A 12,424-nucleotide genomic window follows, 5' to 3' on the forward strand; every position below is an offset into this window, starting at 1 on the left:
AGTAATTTTCACATTGCCTTAATAAAACTCTTACTAAAATATCTGAATGAATTCACAATGATTGCCAATCTGTCAAAATCTAAGAAACCCAAAGTTGAGATCAGAGAGTTTTTTTCTACAATGGAATGAGGACTAACTTCTAGTTGGATTTAGCACATGGTAGCTGCAAGGAAAAAAAACCCCAAGAAACAAGAAAAAGCCAGGAAAAACGCAGGAGGGAAAAAAGAAGAGAACAGGTGAAGGATTTCTCTCAGATGATACAACACCAGTGGACAAAACTCCTATTTTGTATCTGCAACAGCAAAGGTTTGCTCAAGAAGCATTGGGAATGGTGCAAGGATTGGGAATGCTTCACAGTAAGTCATCTCTGGAGAAATAAAGCTTTTCTTTCAACCTGAGGTACCACCCTTTTTATCTAATTTGTACAAATTTCTCACAATAATAGACAGCATAATGTACTTGCTTGGAGACTTTTATAGGGTATGAATTTTCATTACATGAGAGGTAATCAACTTCCTCAGAGGGGCATGTCACTGGACCTCTTAGAAGGATGTTCTGACACGTCAGCCTTGCCTAAAATATGGCCAAGAACAGGCTCCTAGCTAGCATGATAGCTCCTGCAGCCCTTTCATGAAACACCCACGCACAGCTTCTGCTGTGTTTAAATGTGCACCATCATGCACTAAAAGCACAGGCCTCTTCTGTCCTGTGAGTGGATGTAAGGAGACAGGACCATGTCAACAACATTCAGAAACCCCTGATATCCCATCCTCTAACAGCTGCATATTTAGCCATGCAATGTGGGAACAGCTGGGGCCTTTGTGAGAAAGCTTACAAGCAATGGACAGATGATTTAACTTATAAGACCACAAGCTACTTTTTCAGAAGCATGGAAGAGTAAGAAAGAACTCCTTGGGGAGAAGACTACAAGGACTAGGCAGATTAATTAGATGGGACCCAGTTTGCAGACTATTGTGTCCCCATTTTCAGAGAAAAGATGTTTAGTGGATCTACCTGCTTCAAGCATCTTCCTAACAGTTCAAAGCTCCTTCATAAACAGGAAAGCATTCTGACTAGGAGATCTTATTTCAGCCTCCACAGAAGCTTTGAATTTTAGGGTATTCTGACATCAAAAGACCAAGCAAGCTCACACAGGAGATTTCATGAACTAGGTCCAAGCAGGCCATTCAAATATACTAAACAGAAGCAGTAAACACTGCATAGTTTTTTTGGGTGGTTTTTGTTTGTTTTTTTGTTTTGGGTTTTTTTTTTTTTTTGTGCCAAAAAATGAAGTAATAAATTTACAGCTGGGGTCCTCTGATCCTTATGCTTGCTGCTGTGCAGAATGTCATCACACTCAGTGTTATTGGACCCAAATATAACGCACAGAAGTTTTATGTGATTAAAACACAAAGGATTTAAAGTGTAACCATGCAGAAGTCTGCTTTGGAAATGAGAAACTTATGACATTTGTAATACATTAAATTAAGGTACAGATATGTTAACATCTCAAAATCATCTAGACAACAATTATCACACCAAGGAAATGGTGTTAAGAGTAGTCAAAACTGTGCTAATTCATCAAGAAGGAAACTAATGGTGACTGAGTTGTTCCATTAGATTTCCCTATTCTGTTAAATTGTAATGCATTCTAATTTCCCTACCTCCAAATTACCACAACTAAAGTACCACACTACAGTCACTACATCAGTAACTCCGAGGGTGGGGAGGAAGTTCTAAAGAAATTTGGTACCTTGTGGATTAACAGTGGAAGATTTTACTTTGCGCTTGATTTGCTTCTCTTTCTCAGGATTTTCTTTTGTGGAGTTATTCCTAGTGTTATGACTGTAATCAGATGGGGAAGGGTTTGATACGATATTCTGGTTCTTGGAATGTTTGGTTGAATTCTCCAGTACTAGAAGGATAAAAAGAAAACATAATTATTCACTTAAGTAGTTTATACTATATTCAATCTTATTGGGATAAAATCGAACTCATGTTCTACTACAAACAATTTGACTCTGTGATCCAAAAAGGAGAGAACTTCCTAGATAAAACAACATAGCCTAACTTGTTCAGTTTTCCTCTGAAGAGCCTCAAAGGCCCATCAGTTTGAAAACAGAACCAGTTTTAACTGAGAGAAATATATCAGATTTCCAAAGAGCCAGTTTTATCGTTGAAAACATTCATGGCTTAATCAATAGAAAACCAAAACCAAAAGCACCCCAACTTGCCTGACTTTCCTGACCCTGCAGTGGTATTAGGCTTTGTAATTAAAGGCTTTATAGTTAAAGGCTTTGCTCCTGAAGAAGTAGATGGTTGCTCTGTAACAGCCACATCTGTTATCCCCCTATTGCTTCGAGTCCGCACAAGGGAGGAGGCCTCAGTGGCTTTTCCATTCATCTGAGGTGGAGCGTGTCTCAGTGCTGTCGACCGTGCAGGTGCAGAAGATGATGAAGTGGCAGAAGTTTCTGCCTTCAGCTGAGGTTTTATTAATCTCCTCTTTCTTTCAGGGCTGCAAAAGGAGTAACAATTTGTATCCTGGATGACCACCTTGTCATTTTACAGGAATAAATAAAATTAAATGCTAGTGTCTGAGATTGTGGGAGTAAAACAATCACCTCTGCATGAAGTATGTTAAAAATATGGCATTTACTGTGGAAATTCATGTAAGTTGTGAGCTTCTGAAAAGTGAATCTTTACAATAAATACTATAGTTATATGATAAAGCATGATGCCATCACTATCCTAACGATGCTGTTTTACTGTACACATTTAGCAGTTATTTGAATTTTAAGCACTTACACTAGGATAGCTCTAAGTAAAGTTTAAAACTCTTCCACATCATAGGGACTTGCATGTCAAAGCTACCATTCTGCAATATAGGGAATAGTAAAGGAAGTATTAAGAAAAAAACACACTAAGTTTTATTCTTTAGGTATGTCAAAATTTCACAGCATTTCATGAATACTGTAAAGGAATTAATGTACCTGGATGCAACACTACTGGAAACTGAGCTGCTTCTGCTTCTTTTTTTCCTTCGTTTCTTTATTGTATTTCTTTTATGAAAGCGTAGGGCAGATTTATAATCTGATAAAATAGAACTTATGTGTTCTTCAAAGAAAGCAGAAAGGCGCAAGCTCATGCTGTAGATCTGAAAAAGAAAAGCCAGTAAACAAGTTTGATACCTTTCCAAAGTGTCCCTTTACTTATTTATCACTGAAAAACAGCTAGAAAAGTGAAAAGTGATTAATATAGAAACGTTTTAGGGAAATTTACAATCTGCCTCAATAAATATATGCTAACCCATGTGTAGGTTTGCTTTAACTATTTTCATGGTTTTGAAAATTGTACCACAACTGAAGATGACACAGAAAAGGAAGAATTGGAAAAACCAGTCTTTCAATTGCCTTTCTAGAATGTATCCCTTTCTAGTTTCAACAGAAATTACAAAGAGAGATTCTTAATGTAATTTTGCTGTATCATACCTAGGGTCAAGAAATCTTATTTTCTGCTCTATTAACTTGCATCCTTATATCCTATATTTGAACACCAGTCTATTCCTTTTATAGACGAATTGGTACTACAAGTAAGTTGGCTGCAACAGGTACAATAAATGTATCGGAACTATGTAGGTGCACTTTTTTTTCCCATCTCTTGGATGATTTACAGAGACTCCCAAATTCAGTTTAGATCACAAGTAATTATTTGAGCACAGTTGCTATTAATTCTGGAAACAAAAAACACCAAAGTGACCTGTTTAGGTACTTTGAGGAGACACAGCACCCTTTGTGTTGAAACACAAAGACAATATTGAACCAGTTCCTACTTAATGATACAGCAAACCATCTGAGTGCCAGACTCGACAGTTTTTACAGATTCTGCACATGTTACTGGAGATAGCCTGCAAAGGAATGTGTGTTTGATGTGCCAAGCAAAAAAAAAAAAAAAAAAAAAGCTGATGATTTTAGGTTTACTGTTTGAGAAAGCATCAGTGACATAAAGTAAGATGCACGACATAGTAAAATCATCACATTCAACTACATATTGCATGCATTGAAAGCACATAGGTTCTAGAATATTAAAACACTTGACATAAGAACATTCCGCTTCTGAGTAAAGCAAAAAAAAAGACAAATTTATTACTATGCCAGTCTGTTTGGAAGAAACATGAAAGAAATGAAAATGTCAAAAGAATCTATGAAACCACACAAAGCTAAAGATAATGTCAGGTATGATCAGGTCAAGGAGAGAAAGATAAACCACAAAATAATCCAGACCTGCTGCAAAACCCCTGCCATTTGCTGCAACTGAAAGAGTAATTTTTATGGGGTATGGCAGCCTCAACAGTGAGTGGGGCCTGTCTACTACTGACTGGAGAGTAATCACTGATCCTGCTAGTCACCTACTAAGAAATTTTGCCCAAGTCTCAAAACAATGAAGTCCTAATGATTAACTTGCAATTCAGAACAGCCAAACATAAAAGCTGTTAATAATTCTGGTCTTAAAACCTAACACACATTAGTAAAAGAAAAGCTACACAGAAGCCTTGAACCCATGTAAATATGCATCCATAATTTAACTGCTATCCGATACTGCACCTACTACTAGCAGGACATCTCAGTATGGAGAGCTTTGTAAGCTGGCACTTTATGTAAACTGTCCTGTTTTCCAGAAGACCTAAGAGCTTTACTACAATCCTACTGCACAGTAGTGAACAGCACAGAATCTCAACATCCTCTTCTGTCTACACCTGGATATTTCAATTTTGGGCAACCTTCAAAGTAGAGAGGCTCCCTGTTTGTTTGTTTTGAAAATCTGGTTTCTGCCCCAAAATATCAGTTAAAATTCACTATTGTACTCATAATCCTGCTTCTACAGAACTTTTCTTCCAGGTGGTTTTTCATTTAGACTCACGTTCTAATATTTACTTTTGAAACACGTATGCAGAACATCAGAACTTTTGGTATTTAAAAAGCTCACATTCCTTTCTGTTAAAATACAAAGCTGTAATTGTTTCTCAGAAATATTAATATTTTAAGATCAGAAATAATTAAACTTGTTTTTTAAAAGCAATCAAATTACACTGTCTCCCTGCTTTTTCAGTCCCATATTTTTCAGATATAAGTGTTCTTTTAAACAACAACAATGCAAAACAATAAAATCTTACCCTTGATCTTTTACTTGGTGTATAGGCCTTGGAATTGCTGAAAATAAGTCTCACATCTTTACATAACTCCATTGGTGACTCATAGTTGCCAGCTTCCAGTGTTTCTCTAACAGTAGCAAAGTCCATAGGCGTGTCAATAATATCTCTATAATCCTGTTTGGAAACAGCAAAGAAATTTCTTACAATTTTTCTCCCAAGCCTTACTATATCATTTTCATTAGGATGAGTTTGATAAACCTGTTTAACCAAAATGTCCTCTTTAAATAGGCATGGAAGACTGCTGAAGACATTTTCCCCCTTTCCACTAATATATAACATACCTCCCTTGCAGACATACTCAGCAGGGTCAAGGTTAGAAGTTAACTGATAGATGATTTAATTCATTTTATAAACCAATTCACTGAAATGCAGAGCTCAGAATTTTGTGTCCTGAGGGTTGCATTACTGACACACTGACATGAAGATAACAGTGATATGAAAGTGTGTCTACAAGCCTTCTGGGTGGCTTAGCAGCTCAAACTTAGGACTAAGACTAATAATGTTCTCACATTTTAGCTTTAAAATATGAAGTTTGAATACTTGAGCCTAATCAGAGGCTTATCACATCCTTTCTGAAACCTGAGCAGTTTCCCAAATGGAGACCTGACAATTTACAAATGTAACAAAGTATTAAAAACTCCACAGGCTTAAGTAGGACCCAAGTCAAGCCAATGACAGAAAATTTCTTTCCAAACTATGGAAGAAACAGAGATGTGTTCATACAAGAAAAAGCATGAATACCAGATTTAACCAGAAAGTTTAAGTTAATCCATCAGAGCAAATAGAACCTGAAGGAATGCCTCTGCATGTTAAACAGGCTTGTGACACCAGGGAGCAGTGTGTTTCATGCCTAAGCCTAGTAGAGAGCTCTCTATCAGTTCATTTGAGGATCTCAAACATACAGGACCACTTGTAGTTGGCCACAGCATAAAGTTTAGGCTACTTAAAAAATAATGGTACCCAGTGGCTGCAGAAGTGTCAAGACACATCTACTAGTGGCTTCTGAAAGAGAAGCATTTCTTTTCTCTAATTGAGACAGTAAATTTTGCCCAAGTTAATCACCCTAGAATGATATTTTACAAAACTTAAGATAAGCTAGAAGGAAAGCAAGCAAAATCTTTCCTTCATTACATTAAGTTTTCATATAATCTTACCTTTAGTTTTTATACTCTGAAGTGAAACCAATGATCCTTCAAAACACATCACATGCAGCGACCAAATATATGCATTTCATATATATGACCATTTTTTAGTCAGAAAAGGAAAGACAATGTAATTGCAAAAGCTGTATAAAAGCTGTAATCTACTTAATAACATAAGCATCCCTGAACATAAAATATTTTCCAACAAAAGTATCTGAGAGAGTAGAGAAGTATTATTTATTTTGAAATTAGTTGAAAAAAGCAGTAAACATTGAATAAGTGACAATGAAGTGCTGAAAAACATTCTGTCACTACAGTTGTATGAAGTTTCAATTGATAGAACTGAAAAAACGGTCTAAGTTAAAAAAAAAACCCAAACCAACCTATCACTTAACAACTGGATTATAACCAGTCACCTTGTTCTAAAATACTCACTGGATACTCAAGAAGATCCACTGGTTGTCGAAACGGTTCAGAGTCTTCACACTGAAAAATGAGATTCAGCAGCTCCTGGCATTGCTTCTTCCATGACTGAATGTCATATGACTGAGCCCTATTACGTAGCCGCCGCTTCGGCTGATGATCCTGAAATGACAATATTGCCTGGTATATATTAAATAAACTAGCTGCTTTTACAAAATCTAATGGAAGAATTACCCCACAGGATATGAATTCACAACGTGCAGCAGCACAGACAGAAATACTTATACATACAACAGTTCAGTAGAACAACACATCACTAAGTTCAAAACTTTCAAAAAGCTGACATTACTCAATAGTAGAAATACTTCAGTTTTACATTCCATTGTTTACAAATCCATTTTAGCAATTGTAGCACTAAAAAATATCAATTAAAAAATTTAAAAACATTTACCTTTCTTTTTCTAGTAGAAGTCCCCGGCACATTTGTGTCTTTCTCTTCTTCCTTTGAGCAAGATAATGAGTCGCATAAAAAGGTTAAAAAATATAAGCATATATGAGTAGGCAAGTTCTTTTATACTTTAAACTTATAATCTGAGTCTTTACAGTCCTACCCCCATCCCTCTGAGAAGCACTTCATATGAGTGTCAATTTTGAGAGACTCTCAGAAATCTAGCAGAAACAGCATCCTCCAGCAAACTATTAAAGCTCTCTGCACTAAAGGAAGAGAAAAGACTGTATTTTCACCCAGTTTCCTGCTAGGAAGGAATGACAAGAAGAAACATTGTACTGACAGAAAAGTACACTCCACTTCCAAGCAGTGACTGAAACCAGCACTTTGGTCCTCCACAGGACAGCCAGCAGTCTTGTTTCTCCAGTGTATCAATGCCAATGCCCAAGGCACAACCACTTACCTCATCAGAGTCAGACAACACTTTCTTCTTCATTGCGTTGTATAATGGAATTATGTCATAGCAGCTCTGGTCTCTGTAAAAAGGAACACAAGCTAACATTTATTTTCTATCATCACCTGTGGAATCAATTGTAATTTGCCTAGGAAACAGAAAATATTTATGAAGCCATTCCCAAATAAAATGAGAATATGTTCAGTACTATATGAATACTAAGATAACTGAAGTAATAAGTCAAACTAACCATCTGCTCAAAAAGTTGCAAAATATAGATGACTTAACAGTGTGAATGTTTCAAAATTAAAAATCATAATCCTTTACCATGTATTTGTCAGCATCAGAAAAATCTAATCCTGTAGTATATAAAAGGTCTGAGGCCCATCTAGCTTTGTAAGGAGCATTACAGTAAATTTATTGTACAAAAGCACATCTTAATAATTTAATTTACCACTCACAATGTATGACATTTGAAATGCAAGTAGGGAAGGACTAGCACTGTTATTGCATAAACCTGCATAATTAAATCAGCAAACCACACTGATTTTCAATTCTTGATTAGCATATAAAACTTCTTTACAAAGAAAAGCTGAAAGGTGTTCTACTATGTAGCAATACAAACCACTGGGCAGAAAAGTGGTTTGTAACACTTTTACCACTTGTAACTGTAAACACTCAGCAACTCCACTCGGAATCAGAATCCCTAATCCAGGCTACTGCCATTACCACTAGAACAGCTGTGAGAGAAGGTAAAAAAAGATTATCTGCAACACCCACCCCCCATTTTCAGCTCTTTAAGATACTTGGGTAACTAAGAAACTAAGATGTATATTCTCAGAGGCATCTAGATATTTCATTCTCATTAGAACCATGGGCTTTAGAATCATAGCTTCCATTGTCTAGGCCTTCTACCTTATAGCTAAAAACATAAAATCTGGGCTTTACGTGACTTATTAGTTCACTTAAATTAGTATGTTAATAGGCTCGAGCTATAGGCCATTATTAAATAAGAATATTCAAGAATATCCACTAATTTAACTAAACCAATTATAAACATACGCTTTGAAAAACTCTAAGCTACATACACTTTGAAAAACCCTGAGCTGCTTAATTAATCAGAAAAAAACCCATGTAGGACAAAGATGTTGAAGAACGAAATTAGTAACAGAAAAGCCCTTTAGACGTGTATCTTTCCTAATGGTATATACTTCACTAAAACTTTTAATGTCTAAAGCAGTTAAGTGTTTTACATTCTCCAGCAAATATCAGAAATCACAGACACTGGAGAAATTGAAAATTTATTTATGGACTCAAAGTCCTAGATTTCCAAATACTAAACAGAGTTCTAATGTTTTTTAAGAACACAAAAAATAAAAAAGAACTAGATTCAATTTAACACTGACAAACTAAATCACTAAAAATGTCACCATTTTTGTTAAACTAATGAAGTAGCTTGCTGTGTCTACAAGGTGGAAACAGCAGCGCTCGTTGTGCACAAGCAACTAAGGCTGTGGGCACAGTAAGGTCTTACAAAATTCAGCTTTGTAGATGTGTCAACTGACTGAAAAATCTTAAATATTTGTCATTGAGTTTGTCTATAGATAATAATAAAATGTTTGAAAGACAGCTACAACTTCAGTTGACTACAAAGCATTTAATTTTTACTTTGCATACATATAAAACATCATTTTCAAACCTATTATAAATTGTAATCTAGATTTTAGAATTTTGTTAATATAGCCAGTATTCAAACTCAAAATTAGAACTCCTAATTTACCAATGAATATATCTGTAACTCCATGAAGATACTCAAACCCATTTGTATAATTTAGGAGAAGGTCTCTCAAAATAAAATGCCACGCCAATCTATGCCATTCAATGTATTACAAAACTTGTTTTGCAACCTTATGAATTCTTTGTCAACATAAGCTCTATTCTTTTCTGCCCCAACAGCAGACAACAGGTTTATTTAAAGTATGGAACAATCTTACTTTAAAATTCAGATCTAAAAAGGTTCTTACCTTGGTAAGAGATAGGAATAACAAAAGACCTACTAAGCAACTCACTTTATGAAGTGTAGCAGAAGATCTGTGACAAATTTGGCAGATTTGACAATAGGACTTCCAGGTTCGTTAAATGTGCGAGTATTGTGTTCGATGTACCGGACTTCCCACATTAACGAAGAAAGGCGCCTGTACCAAAACAGTCGGCGGAAAAGGAAAAAGAAATAAGGACAATTACTAGCAAAGTATATGAACAGGGGAAAAAATGTTACAGCCTTCTTCTCATCCACCACTGTTTTCCCTTACATCAGAAAATGTGCACGTCGGCTATGCTGCCCTAAGCGACCAACAGCAGGCAGCTTCCTCTGGCTTCCCATTCTTATGTTATATTCTATGGTAACCTGTACAAATGGCTTTAAGAACATACAGCTGACACCCCTCAAGAAAACTCAGCTGTGGCACTTCAGTTTTTATTTTTCCTTTATGATATATATAACCCATCCTACATCACCTTTGAACTCAGTTAAGGATTAACAAAATAGTAATAAAAATGTTCTAGAGTATACCTTTTTCTGACAGACAACAATCAGATTTCCCCTGATTAATAACCTAACTACAGAAAAGCCACATTATAAAAAATGATGCACAAGAGCAGAATAACTGAAAAAAACAGATCCAAGTCAAAAAGAGAAAATAAAAAGATAGTAAAGATTGACAGCATAAAAGTTACAGTTTTAAGGTAAACCTCATGAAAAACCACCAAAAATCAAAAATTACCTAAACAATCTACTAAATGTAAAAAAAAAAAAAAACCAAAACAAAATATATAAATAAAAATAACTGCAAAGCATAACACAGTGTGGTTGCTTACTACCTAACTAGGCCTCAGCAATATTACAAACTAAAATAGCCCATTTATTGAAGGTGTGCTGCTTACCAAAAATAACTGCTTACTCTTTTGACAAGAGAAACAAAATACAGCAAAAACTTCTCTCCACCTGACAGCAAAGCAGCGCATTATAGAAGAGAAAGCTGGATTACCTCAATAAACATAGAATTCAATATTGCAATAGAATGATAAAAACCAGAGGTGCTATTTTGAAAATTAAAAAGCATTCCTATATATATATATATTTAAAAAAAAAAAAAAAAAAAAACCACAGTAACTGCAATCACAGTTTAGGAAAACATAAAAATAGTATAAAAAAGTATAAACTTTTTTTTGTTGCTGTACAACAACTCAGAAGTTCAGCACCAATAATTTAAGAAGTCAGATTCTGTGTAGCTGTTTAAGTGATGCAAGAATATTTTTTTAAAGCATATCAGGACAAAAAAACACTTGAGATATTTCTAAGGTTTCTCTTATTTAAATTATTTTTAAAATATTTTAAAAAATTATTAAGTGGAAACTTTATCCTTTGGACCAAAAGTCACTTTGCTAACCCTGCAATTTGAATCTCACATGGAACAAGTTATTTGCATAACCAGGAATTTGAATGCCATGTAGTTCTAAAATACATTTTGGAGATGTTCAATCCTTATTTGAGTTTTAGAAAATGGAAACCTAGATCAAGGATAGAAGATGAAAGGAAGTAAAAGCGCACACCCATGCGCACCTCCTAGTTTGGTATGACAAGACAAAGAGCTGACAAAAATACAGCTGCTGGTAGGTCACACCAGAGCTGAGACTTGGGTCTAACCTGTAAAATCTGCTTTCCAGTCTTTGCTTAATGGTACTGAGGTCTGTGGGATACGCCACAACAGTGCAATACATTGGGTAAGCCTGAAGATCCACTGGTGCCACAAATGCAGAAGCAATATCTAGAGAAAAAAAACAAAACAAAACAAACAAACAAACCACAAAACCCCTGGTGTTATATACCACAAAGTTCTATAGCAGTTTCAAGATTCACCCCCCTGCAACATAAGCTATTTTTCTTCATGTTTGAAATTCACAGCAGTTTCCCAAAAATAACAGTAACTAGATATTCCAAATTATTTCTGATATTCTATTTAGAGTACTTGCTGAGGTTGTGCTGTACATCCCATTGCTGCAGTGACTGGGTGCCCATTATGTTATTCATGAAGCACCACACTCCCCAAAGGCATCACAAGTATGCATTGGAAATAAACACATTTGAAAAGTCTAAAAATTATACACAGATGAAGGCATGCAATTCAGTAGCATTACTTACAGCACAGTCACATTTCATTTCACTTTATATTGCCACTCTCACATCTTTAAACAAAGCAATACATTATATTCCTGCCATTAAAGTTACAGTGCTATTTCAGCCTCTGTAAGATGTGGGTAAAATCCATGCTCAAAGTAAAACAGAAACACTCTCTCCTGTCCCTACCTAAAAGCAAAGAAGCCTTCCAAAACCAATCCAATATAGTGCAAGAGAAGCAATTTAAGTCTGTGCACCTAAACTTCCTTGCTTTTTCCCTCCTGTACTTTGAATCATCATGAGAGCTTAGACACATCATTCTAACATCTTGTATCTCAAGGAAAAATACTGCAATACAAAACCATAAAATCACCTTTAAAAGTTTCAAAAGTCTTTAAAAACAGAAAATATGCTGCTGCTAAAAAGACTGCTCTTCCCCTAAAATCTGTTTAGTTACTCTTTTGCATGTTCTAGCAACTGCTACTTTGTACCAATATGCACCACACCTGCTATAGCCAAATCCCAAAGTGGTCTGCCATATACCATAAGGCAAAATGTAAAATGATTACTC

The 12,424-nt window shown here is 35.5% G+C and overlaps 1 protein-coding gene across 4 annotated transcripts in view; it reads right to left on the bottom strand.

Annotated features, from left to right (window-relative positions):
- PHIP (pleckstrin homology domain interacting protein) overlaps positions 1 to 12,424 on the bottom strand; it is a 106,681-nt gene that overhangs the window by 6,246 nt on the left and 88,011 nt on the right. For 3 of the 4 annotated variants that reach the window (XM_068183898.1, XM_068183897.1, XM_068183899.1), the window contains 9 exons: positions 11,383 to 11,503; positions 9,746 to 9,871; positions 7,686 to 7,758; positions 7,226 to 7,276; positions 6,787 to 6,936; positions 5,171 to 5,323; positions 2,991 to 3,154; positions 2,235 to 2,515; positions 1,754 to 1,915 (listed from right to left, as the gene is read on the bottom strand). In XM_068183898.1, coding sequence (XP_068039999.1) covers positions 1,754 to 1,915; positions 2,235 to 2,515; positions 2,991 to 3,154; positions 5,171 to 5,323; positions 6,787 to 6,936; positions 7,226 to 7,276; positions 7,686 to 7,758; positions 9,746 to 9,871; positions 11,383 to 11,503 — 1,281 coding nt within the window. Of the gene's footprint in view, positions 1 to 1,753; positions 1,916 to 2,234; positions 2,516 to 2,990; positions 3,155 to 5,170; positions 5,324 to 6,786; positions 6,937 to 7,225; positions 7,277 to 7,685; positions 7,759 to 9,745; positions 9,872 to 11,382; positions 11,504 to 12,424 lie in introns of those variants that run through there. The other variant, XR_010997079.1, reaches the window with a different exon arrangement.

Source organism: Anomalospiza imberbis, chromosome 3 (genome assembly GCF_031753505.1).
Source record: "Anomalospiza imberbis isolate Cuckoo-Finch-1a 21T00152 chromosome 3, ASM3175350v1, whole genome shotgun sequence".
Taxonomy (NCBI): Eukaryota; Metazoa; Chordata; class Aves; order Passeriformes; family Viduidae; genus Anomalospiza; species Anomalospiza imberbis.